We start from the raw sequence: 21,591 nt of genomic DNA on the forward strand, positions 1-21,591 counted from the left end.
AAATTTTCTTTTAGAACTAATACTTTTTAAATAATACAGTATTTGAAAGCCCTGTTTACAAATTAGAGTACACCCGCTGGGTAAGGGAATAAATAGAGGGGATAGAGGGCTCCTCATCCACTTGTCTCCCCATCACAACTTGAAACCTTGATATGGAAGGCGACATGTGGCCACACCGAACTCATCTCACTGAATAGCATCGCTGGGGAGCCACTCTATGCTCCTGGTCTTCATGTGGGTCTTGAGCTCTCAGCCAGCTTGAGCAGGAGTAGTTTTTGCTTCCCAAATTGTTTGTAAGGGAGTCTTCAGTGGGGAGCACTGGATCCAGTGGCTCCTCTGGGGCTTGGTGCTGGTCTACAAAGGAGTTTCCAAGGTCTGTGCAAAAATGAAGATAATAAAGGCAGTGTGTGGAGATGTGCATAAAGCCAAACTTATTCAAATGCTTTTTTTTTTGTCACTGAACTCTTTTCTTTGATGAAATATCAGTAATTGGTAGCTCTGTGTGTATTAACGGTTTTTTAAAAGATTTTTTTAAAATTTTATTGCAAAGTCAGATATATAGAGAGGAGGAGAGACAGAGAGGAAGATCTTCCATCCGTTGATTCACTCCCTAAGTGGCTGCAACGGCCGGAGCTAAGCTGACCCAAAGCCAGGAGCCTCTTCCAGGTCTCCCAGGCGTGTGCAGGGTCCAAAAGATTTGGGCCGTCCAGGAGGAAGCTGAAATTGAAGCGGGGCTGCTGGAATTAAAACCAGTGCCCATATAGGATCCCGACGTGTGCAAGGTGAAGACGTTAGCCGCTGAGCTACCATGCTGAGCCCGTGTGCTCATGTTTTAATCTACCTAAGTGAAAAGCTGGCAGCTTGGTCTGGATCCCTAAATTTGTTTCAAAATAAATGAAACTTAGAGATGCTGCTCCCGCCCTTGTGGCAACTTTGCCAGGACTTCTCTGGAACAATCTCAGGGTGATAGCAAGTGCCTTCCTCGTGTAGGGTGAGTTTGACAACTGCTCTGCTTGACTGACATTGTGCCAGCTCCTCCAGGACTAGAGGCTTCTCTTTGCCTGACCTTTCTACCATCCTGTGACCCTCAAGGGAGCACTTCCTCTCGAACCTGCAAATGGGTCCCAACTGAGCTGAGGGGGGAGCCAGGGGCTAGGAACTCAATCCAGATCTCCCATGTGGGAGGTGGGGACCTAGGAGCTTGAGCCACCTAGGAGCTATGGAGTCATGGTGGAGCTGGGAATCAAATCCAGCCACTGCAATGCGGGAGGCAGGCCTCCTAACTGCCAGGCTAAATGCTTGCTCCAAGACCCTCCTCTTGATGTTCCACAGCCGTAACTGAACCTCTCATGAGACATGCCACCAGGGCATGACTGAAGACCAGGGATTTGCTGAAGGAGCTGAGCACAAAGATTCCCCCAAAGCCAGCAGACTGCACAGCTAGCAATCTCCACCCATTCTAGGCTGCCTATGCCTTTCCAAAAAAATGGTAATGGTAGCCATGGCCAACTGGAGGCCACAGGGGTGTGGGGATGGGGTGGAGCCTAGAGCCGGCAGCCCCATGCATGGCCAGCCTCTCTCCGTGCCTGACTCTGGAGACTAGTCCAGTGTAGTGGGAGTGGGAGATAGCCGCCTCCGTCTGCAGGTGCTTCTGATGTCAGATGTGGCACCTGTCAGAAAACCTGGGGCTTCTTTCTTTACGCCGCCATAAACCCCAAATCCTCACTGCAACAGCAGAGGATGATGAATTGGGCCTGGAGCAGTCTATGCTGATAAGAGATTGCACCTAGCCCTTTTTAGATAAGGGTACTTAGCCAGTAGAAATATGTTTCACTGGAGTCTTGAGGCAAGGAATTGTGAAGAGACTCCATTGCATTTTCTTACTTGGCTTAAAAATCAGGTCTTTAGGCTTTGGAGTCAGCCTGCTGTAGGTGTAACCAGAGGTGAGGACTTAATGTCTGCCATCTTGGATGTCCACCATGTGCTCACACCCACTGCCGTCCACATACTGTGTCTGGCCAGTGGTTCACAGTGGCCATGAGAGTACTGGCAACAGAAGCTGCCAGCAACAAACAAGTAAAAACAATGTGTTCAAATGTGTGAGACAGACACTCAAACCGCTAAGCTGCCAAAGGACGTGAGCAGAGTTTTCACAAGTAGTAAATAGGTTCATGAAAAACAGTTCAGAAGCAACAACCACAAAGAGGAAATGAAAGCAACCCCGGGGTACCACAGTTTATTCAACTAGAAAAGCATGGAAAATGAACAATATATCCTATGCTGGTGAGACTGTTCTCCAAATCTTAGATTTTATACATTTTGATACAACCTTTTCAGAAAGTGATACAGAGTGTGTTAGCAGAGTGATAGCAGAAGGGTTGCAGAAAGTGATAGCAGAGTGTGTTTAGAGCCCTCAATTTTTATAGCCTTTGAGACAGTTGCTTTAGCTCAGGAACTTATTCTAAAAGAATCATCCTTTCAAAATTGTTCTTATAATTTTTTTTCAAGCACACAGGATAAACTAGAAGCAGTACAATGAACTCCCTCTACTAGAGGAATATTCCAATGGAAGGAAAAAAAAGATAATGTAGAAGAAAAAAGCATAGTATATAAGAGGTTAAATCTAAAAATGTGATAGGAGAATGTCTGACTACATTGTAATTTATCTGCAGATGGAACACCTGTAGTCCACAGCCTAGTCCACAACGTGTTAAATATAAAAAGAGCAGGGAACTGCACTAGCTATGATGTAACACTGAGTGAAATCAGAATTCCCACTGTATCTCTAAATGACAATCAGGTGTAGACATTTATGAGAGCACAGATTGAAAGGAAATAAGCAAAAGGGTTTGCTGAGTTAGGGTGGGAGGGTGAGATGCCTTCATTTTTCTCCCTTAAATGTCATCATTATGTTGTTTTTATGATACAAGTCAGATGGAATTCAGGCTGTGATTCCATCCATGAGCATGCGCTGTTGGGAACCTCTGGCAGAGGTGGTTCCTTTAGGCTGTGTTGAAACATGGCAAGGGAGATCACAGGACTTGGCCTCAGGGCAAGGTCTTGCCCATTATGGGCTCTCAGAGACTACCAGCATGTCAGAGCTACCCTGGAATAGTCTAGAACCTTCATTTTGTGAGCAAAGGCTCTGAGACCACAGAGAGGACAAATGACTTGCCCAGAATCACCCAGCAAAAGTCCAGCTACATCAGGGTAGATAACTCCAGAACTGGCTCATTAGCCTTAGCTCAGGTCTCTTGCCTCGGATCCCTCTGTGGCCAGGAGTCAATCTCAGCTAGCTGGAGAGCAGGTAGTGATTTCAGCAAGCATCCTTCCAGGCCATGGTGGGAGGAAGTGGACCCAGACACCTGTTCCAGGATTCAAACCCTATGCCATGGTTGCCTCCACAGGACCCTGAGTGGACTCAGCCAGACCCGGCCTCCCCAGGAGCACACCGGGCTCTCACGGACTGTCCGACGTTACCCAGCCACGGCTGCCAGTGGCCAGTTGACTTCCAATGTGCTGCCAATGGGAGCAGGGCCAGAACCCAGGGCTGGTGCCCAGCAGGCTGCACCCCCCTGGGGTAAGGATGCCCTGTTTTAGGACCCAGAGGAACAGAGGGTCTGCATCTCCAATCTCCCACCTCCCACTGACTCTCACTGAGGGGCTTTCCTGTCACCTCATTCCTCATTCTTTCACCCAGTGAGTACTAGGTGTTTGAGCACCTGCATTGGACCAAGCTCCAGGGCTCCCAACTGATCTGGGCTTGGTGGAGACCTGAAGAACTTGGCTGCTTGATTTCTGCCCACCCGTATTATCCTCTCTGCCTTGACTTCCTTCATAGACAATATTGAACTTGGACTCCCAGGCTTCAGTTCACCCACCTCCTTCCTGCCAACTTCAACCCTTCTAGATGAACTCAGCCAGTTGCTGCCTTAGGGCAAGGTCCCTGCTGCTCACTGGAGCCCCTGGCATCCTGGTGAACTCATGCCACACTACACTCAGTCGCTGCCTGCCACCGTGCCCCAGGCCTGGGCACTTTACTTCCCTCATTCCTCATAGAGACTCCTCAAGGACTCTCCCTTCCCCCACTTTTCCTTAAAAACAAACAAAAAATTATTTGAAAGTCAGAGTTGCAGAGAGGAAGAGATCTTTCATCTGCTGGTTCACCTCCCAGATGGTTGCAGGAGAGCACCAGGAGTCAGGAGCTCCATCTGGTCTTCCCTTATGGGTACACGGGCTCAAGCACTTGGGTGATCTGCTGCTGCTGTTTTCCCAGACACATCAGTAGGAAGTTGAATGGGAAGTGGAGCAGCTAGGACTCAAACTGCAGCCTGAATGGGATGCAAGTGTGGCAGGCAGCAGCTTAACTTGCTGTTTCACAACTCTAGGCCCCCTTCCCTGGCTTTTCCAAGCCTCCATCCCATCAGTAGATACACAGTCCCCCACCTCCCGGAGACGCCTCATCTTCTGCCACGCTTTCCTTCTCCTAGCTTGTGTCTGGGTGCTCCTCCTTCCTGTTTGTTCCATATTGAACATGGCCTGCCACCCACGTGGGAGAGGTGGGCTGAGTTGCTGACGTAGGTCTCAGCCCTGCCCTCTGGACCCAAGCCCTCTCTCTGCAGGGCTGAATCTCACGGAGAAGATCAAGAAGATCAAGATTGTCTTCACGCCCACCATCTGCAAGCAGACGTGTACCCGTGGACACTGTGCCAACAGCTGTGAGCGGGGTGGCACCACCACCCTGTACAGCCAGGGGGGCCATGGGCATGACCCCCAGTCTGGCTTCCGCATCTGTGAGTCCTCCCTGACCTGCATGCTGGTTCCTGGCAGGCCCTGGGATGGGAGCAGAGGGACAGGCCTGCCCAAGACTAGAGAGGTGAGGGGACTCATTATAATGCCATTACTGTATCCCCTGGGATTGTCTTAGGGGACAGACAGGGCTTTTTAGAAAGGTGAGGTGGGGAAGAGGGAGACACTTTGGGCCCTCCCCTCCTGAACCATATGGTAAGTTCCTCCATTTAAGGGGTGCTAGACTGCTCCCCACAAACCATTAGATCCAGGATCTTGCTCTCCCGGCCCTACTGGCTCTGTGTTGGGTGCTGCCCACTGCCCGCCTTCTACCACCGCTCACCTTCGGCATGGACCTCGTAGATTTCTGTCAGATTCCCTGCCTGAACGGAGGCCGCTGCATTGGCCGGGATGAGTGCTGGTGCCCCTCCAACTCCACTGGCAAGTTCTGCCACTTGCCTGCTCCGCAGCCCGACAGGGAGCCCCAAGCAAGGGGCTCGCACCGTGGGGCCTTGCTGGAAGGCCCACTGAAGCAGTCCACCTTCACTCTGCCTCTCTCCAACCAACTGGGTGAGTGCTGGCACAGCTGGTCCAACAGGAGCACCAAGGAGGGTGGGCATCATCCTTGTGAGCCTGCAACAGATGGACTGGGATGGGGAAGCTGCCTCCAGACCTTGTTTACCAGTTAAGGCTCCCTCAGTCTCCCCTGCCCTCCAAGGGCTTCCTTTCATTGCCTGAACTTCACTTCCTTTCCCACTGAATCATCACAGGGGAGTCAGTGAAGGGGGCTGCTGCTGGGATTAGGAGGCACTGGAAGGACACAGAAATGCAAATCATCCAGATTCCTGCAGGAGGGAGGAGTCATGAGTCCGAGAGTGGTACAACCAGGATGAATTTGAGTTAGGTCTGCAGTGCTGAGTAGCTGAGGGTTAAGCAGAAGGACTGGCACATTTCAGTGAAGGCCCGGGGGGGGGGGGGGGGCGGCGCGTGGCAGGTAGCAGGGGGGTTGGGGTATTTGGGGCAGGGGTTTTACAGGGTCGTGGCAGGGAGGTAGATGGGGGTGAAGAAATGGAAGGAAACTTCTGGGGAGGCACCCAGCAGGTGCCCCCCTCAACTCCCCTGCCCTGAGCTTTGACCCTCTGCCCAGCCTCTGTGAACCCATCGCTGGTGAAGGTACACATCCACCACCCGCCCGAGGCCTCTGTGCAGATCCACCAAGTGGCCCGGGTGCGGCCCGAGGCCGAGAGGGCCCCAGATGACAACAGTGTGGAGCCCAGGCCCCCAGCACAGCTTCCTGCCGGTCCCGGCCCTGGCCACTGGGACAGCAACACCATCCCTGCTCGGTCAGGAGAGCACCCTCGGCCAGTTCCCCCGGCAGTGCTCAGACCCCAGGGACTGCTGGGTCGCTGTTACCTCAGCACCGTGAATGGACAGGTAAGGATTTGGTTTTTACCCCGGGCCCTGGAAGCTTCCAGAACAACCATCTCCCCTTCTTCCTGATTCTACACTTCTCTTCCTCTCTCTTTCTCCTGAACTCTGAGTGTCTGTAACCTCTGTCCCACTTGGGAAAGTCTTGGACATAGGACTGCCTAAGCATGCAGAGGCTAGGCCTGCTACCTGGGTGCCATATGGTACTTACCAAAGACATGCCCACTACAGAGGATCAGGGGGTAGGTAGGGTTGACACCAGGCAGCCCAGAGTCTGGAAATCCTGGCACTCAGAGAGCTGACCTAGAACCCACTCTCCAGGCATGTGGCATCTTGGGAGAGTCTGCTGTGCAGACACAGGTGGGATCAGTAATGGCAAGTGCATCTCAAGCGCTGCAGGTACAGGGAAAGAGACCTGCCACTCCCCCAGAGGCAGCCGGTGGGAAGGCAGGCACCCAGGAATGGGGGATACACCAGACCATCCATGAAGGATGACAGTCTACAGGCTCTGGGCAAGGCAGATCTTGTGAGGTTAGGGTGTGGCAGGTTTATCTGTTCTCTTCTGTGGCAGCATGAGCTGGTTCCCTGGGGAGGAGGTATTCTGGTAGAATACAGAAATGAGGCCTGTGTCCTGGGCTTTGCTGGGACACAGCAGGGATGGGAAGTAGGGGTGGAGGGGGTCACATGTGTCCCTGCCTCTCTTCCAGTGTGCCAACCCCCTGCTGGAGCTGACCACCCAAGAGGACTGCTGTGGCAGCGTGGGGGCCTTCTGGGGGGTGACTTCGTGTGCCCCTTGCCGGCCAAGACCAGGTGAGTGCTGGCTGCCCAGGTCAAGGGAGGGGAAGTGGGGGCTTTTTGCACCCCTCCACAGCCTCAGGGTTAGGCTGGTGGCCAGGCTGCTAGACCAAGCAGGGTTTTTAGCTTAGCTTTGAAGGTGTTTTGGGGCCTCTCACCTCCTCCAGGCTCCTGGCTCAGCCCTTCTACCTAATTACCTGTCAGAGGCTCGCCCCTCTGTTGGTTCCTGCTCAGCTGAGGAGTCTCCAGCAGGCTTCCCCTCCCCGCCCACAGGCTCCAGTGGCCCCAAGCACTCGATCCAATGCAGCATCCTGCAGGCCGAGGGTGTCTCTGTTCCTCTGCCTCTTTCCTTCTTTTCCCTCTTCCTCTCCCCCGCCTCCCCTCTCACCCCCAGGCCCATCCTTGCGACTTCACACCCCACATTCCAGTTGGTCACACTTGTTCAAGGTTCCCAGAGAGTGCACATCCAGGCTAAACAGTGGGGAGGGCGGAAGAAAAGCACCCACTCTATTCCATCTTGTAGTCTAGTGGGGGCCACAGGCCATGGAGGAACCAGTGTAGTGACCAGAGAACCAGTGTAGTGACCAGAGAAGTGCCACCTATAATAGGGATGCAGACGGTGGAACCAGGTCCTGGTTGTGCAAATTAGAAAATTCCCCTTTCCGTTGGTTCAAACCATTTTGCTAGATTAAGTGAGCTCATCTAGGATGCCAACTCTTCCCTTGGATGTAGTTCTTTTGTGTGGTACACAGCCTGCACAGCTGTATGCGGCTGTGACAGGAGATCCTACAACAGGCTACTGGAAGGAGGAAAATAAGGGAAAAGCCACATCTAGTCTCCTAACCATTCCAGGGTCCCCGATGTGGGGCCTGCTCCAAGGGCTCTGCTCAAGTGGTTTTGATAGTTCTACGGTTCTCTATAGCTGCCGATCTTGCCACTCCAATCATGAAATCTCTCCAGACTCCACTGGCTGTATTTAAAAGGCTGAGAGAGAGATTTTCCATTGGCTTGGTCACTCCCCAGATGTCTGCAACATTTTAGGCTGGGCCAGGTTGAAGCCAGGATCCCCCATGTGGTTGACAGCCACCAAACCATCTTCTTCTGTCTTCCCAAGTGCATTAGCAGAGAGCTGGATCAGAAGTAGTCAGGACTTAAAATAGCACATTGATGCCAGCATCAAAGGCAGCAGCTTAACCTGCCTGTGTCTGACTGCTGGCCCCTATTTATATTTTTACATGATTTTGCTTAAACATTCATGTTTATTTATTTGAAAGAGAGACAGAACAGGTCCCATCCATTGGTTGACTCCCCAAATCCTAGCAACAGCCAGGGGTGGGCCAGGCCAAAGCCTGGAGCCTGGAACTCAATCAAAGTCTCCCACATGAGTGGCAGGAACCCAAGAATTTGAGCCATTAACATCTACTGCTTCCCAAGATACTTTAGCAGGAAGGTGAATTGGAAGTGAAGGTGGTAGGACTTGAACCCAGGCCTATTCCATATGACATGGAGATCCCAGGAGGCATTTTAACTGCTTTACCAAGCACCTACTCCCAAGTCTTCATTTATATGCCATAAGCTTCCACCCTACCTCTTACAGGCTTGAAGCAGACACTGAGAGCCCAGGACCTTGCTGTATCAGGGCCTGGAGTCCAGCAGGAATGTAAGGATGCCAGCTGTGAGACCTACACAGCAGTGGCTGCTGACAGGAGAGGCTCTTGGACCTGCCCCTTTAGCCAAGGTCAGCAGGCACAGTGACCATGTTTGCAGGCACAGTGACTGTTGTCTGCCCGTCTACCTGTCCCATACCTGGTCCCACCTGATGCCCAAGGATTCTGCTTGCAGTAGAGCTGGCACTAGTCTTGTTAATGCAGGGAATCCAAGGCGATGGGCATGGAAACATAGATCTGTGGGTCAAGCAACCTCACATGTGTACAAGGGTACAGGATCCCCTCCAAACACACATCTCCAAGGCTCTGTCCTTGCCTCTGCTCCTACTCGCCATAACTCAAGTGGTACCCCATCCTCTCTCCTACTGTATCCAGCACCTCCTGGAAAACTAGGCACTGGGTGGCAGATCCTGGGTTGTCAAGCATGCCAGCACCTTCAGTGATAAATAGCAAAGACCAGAGCAACATAAACATTGAAAGTGTTTGAAAAAGCATCTGGGCCTTGTCTGGTGGAAGAGCGAGATACTGGGGAGCTGGGCATTGGCAGGGTGCCAGCACCTAGCTGTGTGCCCAGGCCTGGGGTCAGGATGCCCCTTTCAGCTGGTGTGAAAAGCGAGCTACTCTGTAAGAATCAGGGGAAGATGAGCTGCTGAGAGGGTTTGCGGGACTGGTTGGCAGGACTTCTGGATTCTAGAATATTCTCGGTTCCTATTACCCTTGCCTGTTTGAGCCTCTGTGGCTTCCCTTGTGGGGGATGAGTGGCTGGGGGAGGGGGGAGTCTTTGTCATTCCCACCAGAGGGTCAGGGCAGGAGCAACATGGGAGACATGTGACTTCATGGTTTCCCCTGGTCACCAGCTGCCAGAGTGTCAGGGAAGGTCCCTGCAGAACGCTGCTATTTGTGACACAGAAGGGACTGCCCTGGAGACACAGTCACATGGCCCATACTCATGCCTTTTCTCCCAGAATCCCATGGAGCACCTCTTTTCAGAAGCAGGGCTTGGGGAGTGGGTTTCAACAGCTCCCCTCTTCTGCTTTCTTGCTTTCTCTGTGGAAACCATGCAGCATGTCCCCAGCCGGCCTCCTCCCAAGACCCATCTATACCTCATCTCTCCCTGACCCCTGGGAGGTACCAAAAATCCCCCAGCCCACAACCTCCTGGTGCTCCTGCTAGAGTCTGGAGATCATGCAGTCCTCACAACCACATTGACTGAGGTCACATTTTGGAGTTTCCATCAGCGAAAGGCAGACATCTGGGTTGACTGGAAAGTTGGCTGCTGCCCCATCTGGCTTGGCACCGGCCATGTCAACCCCAGGGCCTCTCTGCCGGGCTGGGCAGAGCTGGCACAGAGCTGAAGGCCCCAGAGCGGTGGGCTCCAGCTGTCTGCCCAGGGATCGCCTTTCGTCTGCCTGGCACGGAGTAGTCCACCTCCACACCCCGGCCGCTCCTTGCCTCTCCAGGGAGAGCTGACTCTTGCTCTGTCCCTCTAAGGGCTTCTGCCTCTTTCCCTCTTACAATCAGAGTGGTCAGTTACTGAGCTGCTACTGTGTGCTGGGCCCTTTGCTTGTAGTATCCCATGTCATCTGCTCAGCCACCTGCCAGCTAGGGATTGTAACTCTCTTTGACACAGCAGGACAAGGACGCTCATAGAAAGCCGAGAAGCTAGACTGAGGTCCCACAGGATGGGCGGAGCTCAATGCTTCTGGTTGGCAGTTGGCAGTGATCTCCCTCATCATTCTGGGAAGACTGATTGGAGGTCTAATTATATATATGTGTGTATATATATATATCCTAGGGGAGACCCTGAGTGTTCTATTATGTGAGATGCTTGTGTGTACAGAATAAATGGCTGTCAGGATTAGCATTAAAGAGACAGGCAGGTTAGCAGCACAGAGCCCATGCCCAAGAAGAATAAGAAGAGACAAGTTGAAAAGCTCGCCTCTGGGAGAGGAGGCAAGCTTCCTCCATGTGGTTCTGGAGCCAAACAAATCAATGCACAGATGTTTCTGGAAACAGAGCTCTACTTGCTGAGCATAACAGACAACCTCTGAAAAGCTATCGGTGATCAACATTAAAGCAGGGGGTACTCGGAAGCGCTGGGCTCCCCTTTGTAAGCGTCTACCTGCCCAGGCCAGATTTCTTGAAGGAGTTGGAAAGAGAGTTTTAAGGGAATGGAGATTTATATGCTCAAATATGTCAGAGAATGCTTGTACGCCATGCTTTGGTTTGCTCCTGACCCTTGCACCTGAGGGACGTTCTAGGTGTGGATCTGTGGTACCTGCTGCTGGGGAGGGTGGGTTTGCGACGGTGATGTGGACAGGGATGGGGTGGGAGTGGAAAGGCCAGGACCAGGGCCAGCCAGAGCAGCAGCTGTGGCCTGGTCCCCTTCTTGGTTTTAACAGTTGTTTGTTCAGGAGCCTGCCTGGGGCAGGTGCCATACTAGCTGCTTAGCATTTTGGTGATGTCTGTGATTGGCAGATGTCAGGATCCCCATCCAAGCAATGAGGAAGTCAGACCTGAAACTGCAGGTCCAGTGGCCTCAAGGAACTCTGCCACTCACCTGCTAGTGCAGTTTCTAGTGCATTGGCGCCTTCGGAGTTGGCCCACCCAGAAGACCCCGGCTCAGGAACAGCTGTGACAGGGTGGGGCTTCAATTGGCCAGGACACCCAGTTCCCTGCCATCAAGAAACAGGGCTTTTAGAATTCCAAGTTGTTTGGGCTGCACCAGCCGTGGTGACGGTGGCTGGGAGAGGTTCTCAGAGTCTCTTCCAAGGGACTGGAAACCTCCTGGGAATGGTGTCTTGGGCAGAAGCCCCAGCAGGGGAGGCGGGCGCTGCCACGTGGCACCATTGCTGGCCTGAGGAGCTCCAGAAAGGGCTGCAGCGGGGGCAGCTGGGTGTCCCCCATCCCACTTGTCCTCACTGTTCAGGATGCCTGGGGTTATTGTCCCCCCTGAGGAAGCCAAGGGCATCTTTGGGTGGAGCGCGCAGTTAGAAAGCCAGGCATTGTGGTAGTCACGACATGTGACAAGGATGTGCTCCAAGGGTCACATCCTTACTCTGTGTGCACAGCGGCACACGAGAGAGGACTTTGACCTCCAGTTTGCTGATAGGAAACGCCAGCACCAGCAAGGATGGGTAACTCACATGATCTGGTATGGCGGCTGGCCAGGGAGCTCTGCTAGAGCCTGTGGAAGGAAACAAAAGAGGGGAGGAGCGAGAGAGGGACCCGTGGGAAGCATCCATGGACTGTGCTGGGATCCCAACTCTTCAGTCTGACAGTCCCCGTTTTAGCAAAGCAAACCCCCCAAACAGCTTCACACACCAAGTTTCTGTCTCCACTTCAAGCTAGAAAATGTGCCCCAGGTCACACACAGAGCCAGAGTAGACTCAGAAATCACAAGTGGGTCTGACTACCCCAGCACCCACTCTTTGTGTAGAGTAGAAGTTTCTCGCTAGCTCAACTGCAAGGCATGGGGCCAAGGCTCCAGTCTGCTTGCAAGTCCCTGTGGCACTTGCCCCTGCCCTTGTGGGGTGTGTGCTCGGGTCTGTTCCCTAAGCTCCTCCCCCTGCTGCAAGCACCTGTCATCGCAGCTGAGATGGGCACAGCCCGTAAACAGCCCTGAGGCCAGACATTTGTCTTCACCAGCTCCTCCCCGCTCTGCTCTTACAGTCAAGGCCAAAGCTGTCGGCAGCAATTAGCTTTGCCTATGCTGAGGCTGCCCAGGGAGACGCAGCCATTGAGGGGAATGTTTCCTGATTCCTCAGTGCCTCAGTTTGCTCATGAAATGGGGGTAATATGACTGACTATCTGGAGGGTGATTTAAATTGATGCTAAAACCAAGTGTGCCTAATTTAAGGGCCAAGGTCATAATAAGTACCATTGTGTGTTGTTATTACTTGTTTCCATTTTGACTGAGTGTCTGTATTGCTCCAGGTATACCTAGCTCTAGACAGAGAAATGATGGAAGAAGACGAAGTCCCTGGAATTTACGTGTTAGTGAGATGGATGGGTGAACAGCATGTTAGGGGCTGTGACAAGGCAGGACAGTGTGTTGGGAATGGTGACAAGTGTCACATGCCTCCCCCACTTTGGCAGTTACATGGCTCCTGGGCTGCTGAAGGCCTGTGTGAGCCATGCAAACCTCCACTTTCTCCCCAGTAGCTTCCAGCTGAGTTTTCTGAAGTGAATGCATGCTGCACTTAGCCTCACACTGGCCTCCTGCATGCCTCTGGGGACCCTGCTCTGGGGAGTGCGTGGGGAGTGATGGCAACAGGCAGCGGTGGCACCTGAGGGGGTGGCTGCATTTCTTTATCTCTGAAACGTGCCTTTGCAAGGCGTTGCCCTGCAACATGGTGTTCTCACAGCTCGCCCCCATGGTGGGCAGGAAACACTTCACAGAAGAGGCACTCAGCCATGTCCACACCCACGATGGCCCTCAGGGTCCTGGAGCTTGGCACAGTCCTCCAGGGTTTGGGAATCACTGCTTCTATACATGCCAACAGCTGCCCACCCCCTCCTTCCTGCTCCCAGCTCAGTTGTAAGCGCTCCATCACTTTTCCGGGTCACTTACAATGCAAGGAGGTTCTGCCTGACTTTTCCCAAGAGGGGACCTTGGGGCAGGTATTTGAGGTCCACTTTCCAGCTTGCTGATGAGGTGGACCCTGGGAGACAGTGGTGATGATGGCTCAAGGGGTTGCCTTCCTGCCACTTGCCTGGGAGAGCTGGCCTGAGTTTCCAGCTCCCAGCTTCAGCTATTGCTGGCATCCAGGGACTGAACCAGAGGACAGGTTTTCTTTCTCCAACAAAGGAACAAATAATATTTGCAGATCATTGGCCTTAAAAAAAAAAAAAGTGGCTCTGCCACAGCCTGCTGGCTCTCCTAGGTCCCTGACCCTTACCCTGACTCAGGGAAGGGAGGCGGGTTGAGTGGAGAGGATGTGGTCTTTCTATCTGGAGGCTGGATTCACCCTTGACTCCTCTCCAGCCGACTTTCTGACTTCAGCAAGCTACTTAGTCTCCCTGGAACCTCGCTTTCCTAGTCTGCAAAATAGGGATGAAGACAGGATGAGACACCTAGTGACCTCGGTCAGGAGCATGGGTCTAGTCTCACGCTATATCTCCATCTTCTGTCAGTGACCTTGCCTGTTCCTGCCACTTTCTACTCTTCATGTTGTTCTCAGCCTGCAGCTCATCAGCAGCTTTCTGAGTGTCCCAGAAAAGCCACCTCCCTTTCTCCCTTCTGTTCCCACCCACCCCTAGGCACCATGTCAGCGACATGCCTGCTCTCTAGCGCACCCATCTTTCTTTCTCTCCCGGTCTCAAGATTTTCAGAGCTGAGCAGAACAATACAATGCAGGGGAGCAAAAATTCTTGAACTTCAGTCTAACATTTCTTAGTCTGAAAAAATGCAGCTTTACTAATTTATGTCCTTACTTGCTCTGTCCGTTTGTCAAACTGTCACATGCCGGGTTTGGCATCTGCGGCGTCCTTGGGGGAAGAGTGGGGGGTTCCAGGAAAATGTGGCACCTCCTTATGTTTGTCCTTGTCATGTTACGACACAGTGCGGTTTGCAGTGTTTGGCTCGTTGGACTGCTCAGTTAGGTTGCCCAATGTTTGCTGTAGAGTGGCCTTCCCAGCATGGAGAAATGCTTCAGAAAAACTCCTGCGAAGAAACTGGGTTTGAAATTGTAGGCATCAGCAGTCCTGAAAAAAACACAAGGCTGATGCCTCCCGCCATGGCTATCTCCAGCATAGCAGCAGCCGTGGTATAAGCTATGGTACAGCTGACATGGCCTGGAGCAGGTGGCTAGCCTCGTGGTTAAGGTAACTGCCTTCCACCTCAAAGTGCCTGGGTACAACTCCCAGCCTTAGCTCCTTACTCCAGCTTCCTGCAAAAGCTGGGAGACAGTTGTGGTGGCTCAAGCAATTGCATTTCTGTTACCCAAGCAGGAGGCCTGGATTGAGTTCCTGATTCCCAGCTTTGCCCTTGTCCAAGCTCCAGCATTTACAGGCATTTGGGCTGATGGGAACTGTTCTCTCCATCTGTGTGTCTGTCTTCCTGGCCTCACAAAGAAAGCAATAACAAATATGACCAAAATGTACCCAGTGCCTAAATGTTCCAGAAGACTCTCTAAATACAGATTTCTATCTGCCGTCATAATAACAAAGCTTGCCTCAAGTGTGTAACAAGCCCCAAGATGGCAATGGATGCTAGAATAAATTTATATTTATTAAGAAAAACATTTTTAAAGATTTATTTATTTTTATTAGAAAGGCAGATATACAGAGAGGAGGAGAGACAGAGAGCAAGATCTTCCATCCAATGGTTCACTCCCCAAGCGGCCGCAACGGCTGGAGCTGAGACAATCCAAAGGCAGGAGCCAGGAGCTTCTTCTGGGTCTCCCACATGGGTGCAGGGTCCCAAGGCTTTGGTCCATCCTCGATTGTTTTCCCAGGCTACAAGCAGGAAGCTGGAACCGGTGCCCATATGGGATCCCAGCGCGTTCAAGGCGAGGACTTTAACCACTACACTATTGCGCTGGGCCCAAGAAAAACATTTTAAAACACCAACACCTTCAAGCTTGGCTACGCAATGGGATGAAAGTATAGCTATTTCCCTTGGTCTTTGCAAGAACCCAGCTCAATAATAAAGTAACTTCTGGGAAGCTGCTAAAGGCAGGCAGAACCAGTAAAGGACTTCCTGGATAAAAACAAATTTCGCCAAACAACTCTTCATGATGCAACCTCTGGAGTGAAAAGGAATCCGGGGCGGGGGGCAGGGGGCGGTCAGGCGGTGGACAGATGGCCCTGGGTGTGAAATGTCCTCACTGCAGTGTCCACAGACAAGCCAGGGCCCCACAGTGCAAGGGCTGCAGGTGGTCATCATGGAGTTGGTTTTACAAAGTGACAGCTCTAAGAGGAAAAATGTGTGCAAGGAACAGGGTTGGCAGTAATTCTTAAGGCACTTGAGCTTCGCTTGCTACCTTTTGATGAGGGGGTCCTCCAGCTGCCGGATAAGTGACTCTTTGTTCATTCGTGTTCATCTCATTGTACAGAAATCTTCTGGACCTACTCTGCCCTCTCACTGGTTCTGCATCCTTGGGTCCTTGGCTCCCTAGAAACTGGTACCCACTGTTTTAGACTCACTGCCTCTGGTTGTAAATGAGAGCATGCACATTGGTCTTTCCAGGCCTGACTTGCTTCCCTCAGGAATGTTTTTACTCATGTGCGTAGTTGGGCTTCCTGGAGCCAGGTGAGAGCAAGCAAACATAGTCCTCTAGGACCTGGCAGTGGGGCAAGGACTTGCACCTGCGCTCCGCTCCCTGGCCCTCTGGTGACACCTGCCCATGTCCACCCCTGCAGCCTCCCCAGTGATTGAAAATGGCCAGCTGGAGTGTCCCCTGGGGTATAAGAGGCTCAACCTCACTCACTGCCAAGGTAAGGAGAACCAGCAGGGGAGGGGATGCAGGGGTGGTGGGACAGGGAGGTGCTAAGGCAGGAGCACCTGCCCCACAGACATCCTTCAGCTCCAGCTTCAGGGTAGGGGATGGTAGGGACTGCATTCCAGGGGACTTAAGAAAGGGGAGGAAATGAGCCCAGAGACCCAGCCCGGCCTTCCTCCCTCCAACCCTCAGTCCACCCCTCCTGGGGCAATCCACATGGAATAGGAGGAGTTTCCACTGCCACATGGGAGATCAAGTCAGGACCTGGAAGGGCTGTTTCTGGCCAGGCACCTCCAGCCTCCCAGGCTGTGCTTCCACCTGCCTTGCCCCACAACCAGGGTGGAGGAGACAAAGATCAGGGCCCTGGTAACACCCATGGAGGAGCATGAAACATGGCCTCATTTTCATCACCTACACAATGGGAACTTGGGGGTCTACTTAACAAACTGTGAGAATTAAAATAAGGAGTCAGGGGTCGAAGACCCAGCACAGCATGTGGCATACAGTAGGCATATCATAGATGTTATCTCCTAATTATGACCATTAGTACTAGCCAGGTATTACATTAAGTTGTTTGCCATTTTTAACCTTATTTTACCCTTTTTAAAAAATTATTTATTTGAAAGGCAAAGTTAGAGGGAGAGAGAGAGCACACTCATGATAGTTTCTATCTGCTATTTCACTCAAATGGCCGCAACAGCCAGAGCCGGGCTTGTCTGAAACCAGGAGCCAGGAGGTTCCTCAGGGTCTCCCACATGGAAGCAGAGGCCAAGGCACTTGTGTCATCCTTTGCTACTTTTCTCAGGCCATTAGCACAGAGCTGGATAGGAAGTAGAACAAGCAAGACTTGAACTTGTGCCCAAATGGGATGCCAGCATCACAAGTGGTGGCTTTCTCCTCTATGACATGGTATTAGCTCCCCGATAATGTTCTCCTTCTAGCAACACACTCTGGTTACTATCATTATCCCCATTTTACAAATGAGAAAACCGAGGCCCAGAGATGGGCATCACCTTTAATCAACAGCAACTCTCTTCCTGTTGTTTTATCTGGACCAAACAACTGAAGGTCTCGCCTGGCCCGGCCCCATCCCAGGCCTCGGTGGGGTGAATGCCTGCTCATCTCCTCTAACCCTGCAGATGTCAACGAGTGCCTGGCCCTGGGCCTGTGCCAGGACTCGGAGTGTGTGAACACCAGGGGCAGCTACCTGTGCACCTGCAGACCTGGCCTCATGCTGGATCCATCACGGAGCCGCTGTGTGTGTGAGTGCTGGTGGGGCCAGGGTTGGGGATACCCTGGGCTGCAGTGGCCAGTGTCTGCTGTTCAGCCTCAAGGTCGGCCCAGTGTCTCTTCCACGAAAGCAGGACCCGTTCCTACTCATACTTTCTGATCCCTCCAAGTTTTGTTTCTCACAACCTTTTCTGTTCCATTTGTCACCCCACACACCCTGGGGACTATGAGGTCCCATTTGTCGCCTCACACACCTTGAGGGATGTGAGGTGTGGCCTGGTCACAGGACCTTCAGAGTGACTTTCCTAAAGGGCTGCCTCAACATCGATGTCTCCATCCCAGGGGCTTCCCACAGTCCCCGTCCCTGTCCCGGATGTGTCCTTATATCAATGGATGTGGACATGTGCTGTGGCACTGCATGTGTGTATGTGCACAGGTGCACCCTTGGCAGTGTGTCTCCAGAGATCTTTGTGGTTTCTGGCTGGGAGGGGCCCAGGCTGACACCGCAGCCCCGATGGGGCTTTCCATGGACAGGACGGCCCAATCAGCGCTGAGTCAAACCAGCCCCAGCTGGTTTGTGGAGAGCAGCAGCCCCAGGCCAGGTTGGGTACCTCCCTGCCGCACCCCCCCTACCTCTCTGCCCCTCCACCCCACCAACAGCTAGCTCAGCAGAGCTCCAAGCCAAGCTCTGGGACTACAGACTGCCTGGGACAGGTCTGGGAAGGCCATGGCCAGAAGCAGGACTCCAGTGCCACCCAGAGGGAGCGTCCAGGGGGAAGAGACAATAAGAGCCTTGGGGCAGGCAGCCAGGAAAATCAGGGTGCTTAGGCAGAATATGGGCCCCAGAGCAGGGCAGGTGGAAATCCAGGTGCCCACTGCCCTAGCGCAATCACTGCAGCTTCATCTGACACACAAGGGGCTGAGGTCTGGAGAGGTCATGTGGCTCATGGTGCAGTGGGATGGGCACTTAAGGTGCCGAACCTTCCAAGGTCCTTGATTCTACAGCTTTTGTTGCTGTCCTCTCCACACCTGCTCTGTCCCCTTATGGTCCTCTCTCACCTTCTGTTGAGATGGACCCCAGGAAAAGTCTCTTGCTCTAACTTAGCACCACACATGGGCCGATTTGAAGAGAGCAGAGGTGTTGGTAGCCCACGATGGTGGAGCCAGGGACGTCCACAGGCACGGTGTGGCTCCTGCTGGGGGTCTCCTGGTTGCACTCTCTCCTAGCAGAAGGTACCACGTGGCCAAGACAGAGAATTCCATGTATAACAAAGCCACTTCCAGGGGAAACTGCCAACCCCTCAATTCCAGTCATGAGCCAGTCACCTCCAAGAGACCCGCCTCTCAAAGACCAGTCACATTTGACTTGAAGGGTTGAGTTTCCAGCTAATCACATTTGAGGGACACATTTCAACCACAGAAAGGGGACAGCATAGCCCACAATATTTCCCAAAAATCACTGATGCAGTGTTTGATTGACAAGTTGACCTAGTAAGGCATCCAGCAACCCAATCAAGTTATTGAACATCAACCCCATGCAAGGTGGTGCCTGAATGACAGAGGTGACCATGACAGGGCCTCTGTCCTCCAACCTCCCGTTTAGGCCTTCGGCAGTCACCTTGTCTCATGGTCCCAAGGAGGCTGCTAGTGACTGGGCACACTGCTCCCCACTCCACCCCAGGCACACACAGAACCTTTAGTCAACTCTCGGGAACCTGGAGATAGCGGGTGTGCCCTAATTTCCCACACTCAGAGTCTCTACAGAGGCAGGTGTGGTCAAGAGCCAGTGCCATAAGGAAGGGCCAGAGCATTTGCCTATAGCTGCCCCTTCCCCTACAGTTCTGGCAGGTAAATTTAGGACCCCCAGACTTCCAGATTCAGGTATGAGCCAGACCAACCAGAGTGCATGAGGCTGGCCACCCCTCCATCTTCTGTCCTCCCATGACACTGTCCCAGGAGTGGGCATTCATCCACCCCTGTACACCCTGTCTCTTGCAGCGGACAAGGCTGTGTCCATGCATCAGGGACTGTGTTACCGATCCCTGGGGCCCGGCACCTGCACCCTACCTCTGGCCCAGCGGATCACCAAGCAGATCTGCTGCTGTAGCCGAGTGGGCAAAGCTTGGGGCAGCCAGTGTGAGAAATGCCCCCTGCCTGGCACAGGTAACCTCTCGTTCTCATGCCAGCTCTGGCCCCTAGGGCTTTTCCTCGTTCCCTCCCCCAAGCCTGCCTGGGTACAGACCTCTTTCTCCCAACCTGGGGCTCGCATCCTTCCTGTTGCTACAGTGGCCATGGCCTCTAGAGTGGGGTGGGGAGGGAGGGCTGTGACTCTGGCAGTAGCTGCCATCTCTCAAGTTGTCTCCCTGCCACTGGCTTTGCAGAGGCCTTCCGGGAGATCTGCCCTGCCGGCCATGGCTACACCTACTCCAGCTCAGACATTCGCTTGTCCATGAGGAAGGCTGAGGAGGAGGAGTTGGCCAGGCCCCCACGGGAGCAACAACAGAAGAGCAGCGATCCCCTGCCTGCAGCAGCAGAGAGACAGCCCCTCCGGGCAGCCACTGACACTTGGCTTGAGGCTGCAACTGTCTCTATGTCTGATAAGGGTATTGGGGCTAGGGGAGCTGTCACAGGGAGGGGCTTCCTCCTCCTAAGGTTGCTGCATCTCAAAGAGACCCAGGGTATTTCTTACAGATCACTGGGGTCCCATTTCTGGGTATTAGGAAAGGCAGCCTGGAACAGTATCACCCAGCCCTGGCCTGGTCCAGCAGAGGCCTCATCCTGTCCTCCCCCAACTAGGTCTAGAGGCACCCAGGAAGTCACTAGTGCAGGGGGAAGAGAGCAGTAGCAACTCACGTCCCAGGTGCTCAGGCCAGTGTCACCCCAGCCCCACCATGCCAATCCTAAAGTGCTCGCAGGGATGCCCTGGGGAGTTACAGGGTTTTTGACCCCAACCCTAGGCTTGGAGTTAGAACACTTGCTCCCAATGGGGCAGGTGAGACACTGGGCTTGCGTCTCCCTTGGGAGGTGACCTGGAAAACCATGCAGAAGTCATTCCTAGATTGCTGGTCACACTGAGGGCAGGAATCTGGGCCTAGATTAGGACCAGGAGGACTTTGGGGTCACCAAAATTGCCCCAGAAATCAGACTAGACAATGAAGACAGAGTCCCTCACATAGACACTGGTCAAGCCAGCAGCTGCGTTTACGACAGGAGCGGAGGGGCCAGATGTGGCTAGGAAGCAGGAGAGGAGGGACTGGGCTATGGGGCTGCTGGGTGGACTGGCCCTTGAGTGGCCAGAGGCTCCTCGCAGGCTTCCTTTCCCCAAGGGGGAGGCAGAGCACAGCTTCCTTCCCACCTCCCTGACCTGGGTTCTGTGCTGGCCAATTTCCAAGGAGGGGTGTGGCAGATGGCACCTGCCTGTCCCGCCCAGAGCTCATGCTCTCACTGTTCCCTTCCCAGATGCCTCTCTTGCTGTGGCTGGCCAGGTGAGTGAGTCCTCTCGGGGGGAGATGGGCAAGGGGTGGCAGAGAGCAGGAACTGGCTGTCAATGAAGCCCCAAGACACTGTCCCAGTGCAAAGGGCAATGAGAAAGATGAATGCCAAGTCGGGCCTTACCAGAGAGATGACCGGGGGGAGCCCAAAATCCAGTGACCCCCAAGGAGGGAACGACACTGGGTCATGTTCACAGGGCAACTGGCATGCACGCAACCTCTGGGGCCTTCCAGAAAGAAAATAGAACCATGTACAGTTAGTCCTAGCTGTTGTACAAGCTTTGAGCATGGCAGACAGGATCTAGAGCTGGCTCCACTTCCTTCGAGCTCTGGCACATTTTGAACCAGGTTAACTGACACTTTAAGGTCTCTTATGTGAGTGGTTCAAGGGGAAGTTGTGGATAACCTCAAACCACTTCACTCCTTTCCCTGGGCCCAAGATACCCTACTGTAAAGAGTTAGGTGTCCTTACAGAACATTCCAGAAGAGTAGATCTGCTGCTTCCTTTACCAGTCTACCCCTACCCCCTGACTTGCATGCCTGGCCGAATCCTTGCTGTTATGGGCTGCTCTTCCCTTGGGATGCCACGTTGTCCTCACATACCATGGCTCTCACCCCATGTTCCTGCAAACCCAACCATACCCTGATATTACAGCCTTCTGCTTCCTTGCTACTCAGCTGCCTCTGTCCACAGCTGTGGGGAGGGAGGGCCAGCAGGTGTGGCTGTAGATCCTGGCTTCACCACAG

General features: G+C 53.2%; 1 protein-coding gene across 1 annotated transcript in view; it reads left to right on the forward strand.

The window, feature by feature from the left end:
* Positions 1-21,591, forward strand: part of LTBP2 (latent transforming growth factor beta binding protein 2) — a 79,827-nt gene that overhangs the window by 36,684 nt on the left and 21,552 nt on the right. The window contains exons 4-13 of the mRNA XM_058655357.1: positions 3,408-3,580; positions 4,623-4,793; positions 5,152-5,358; positions 5,936-6,222; positions 6,924-7,026; positions 16,044-16,118; positions 17,263-17,385; positions 19,352-19,516; positions 19,735-19,956; positions 20,813-20,838. Of these exons, the coding sequence (XP_058511340.1) occupies positions 3,408-3,580; positions 4,623-4,793; positions 5,152-5,358; positions 5,936-6,222; positions 6,924-7,026; positions 16,044-16,118; positions 17,263-17,385; positions 19,352-19,516; positions 19,735-19,956; positions 20,813-20,838 (1,552 nt within the window). The remainder of the gene's footprint in view (positions 1-3,407; positions 3,581-4,622; positions 4,794-5,151; positions 5,359-5,935; positions 6,223-6,923; positions 7,027-16,043; positions 16,119-17,262; positions 17,386-19,351; positions 19,517-19,734; positions 19,957-20,812; positions 20,839-21,591) is intronic.

Source organism: Ochotona princeps, chromosome 26 (genome assembly GCF_030435755.1).
Source record: "Ochotona princeps isolate mOchPri1 chromosome 26, mOchPri1.hap1, whole genome shotgun sequence".
NCBI classification, from domain to species: Eukaryota; Metazoa; Chordata; class Mammalia; order Lagomorpha; family Ochotonidae; genus Ochotona; species Ochotona princeps.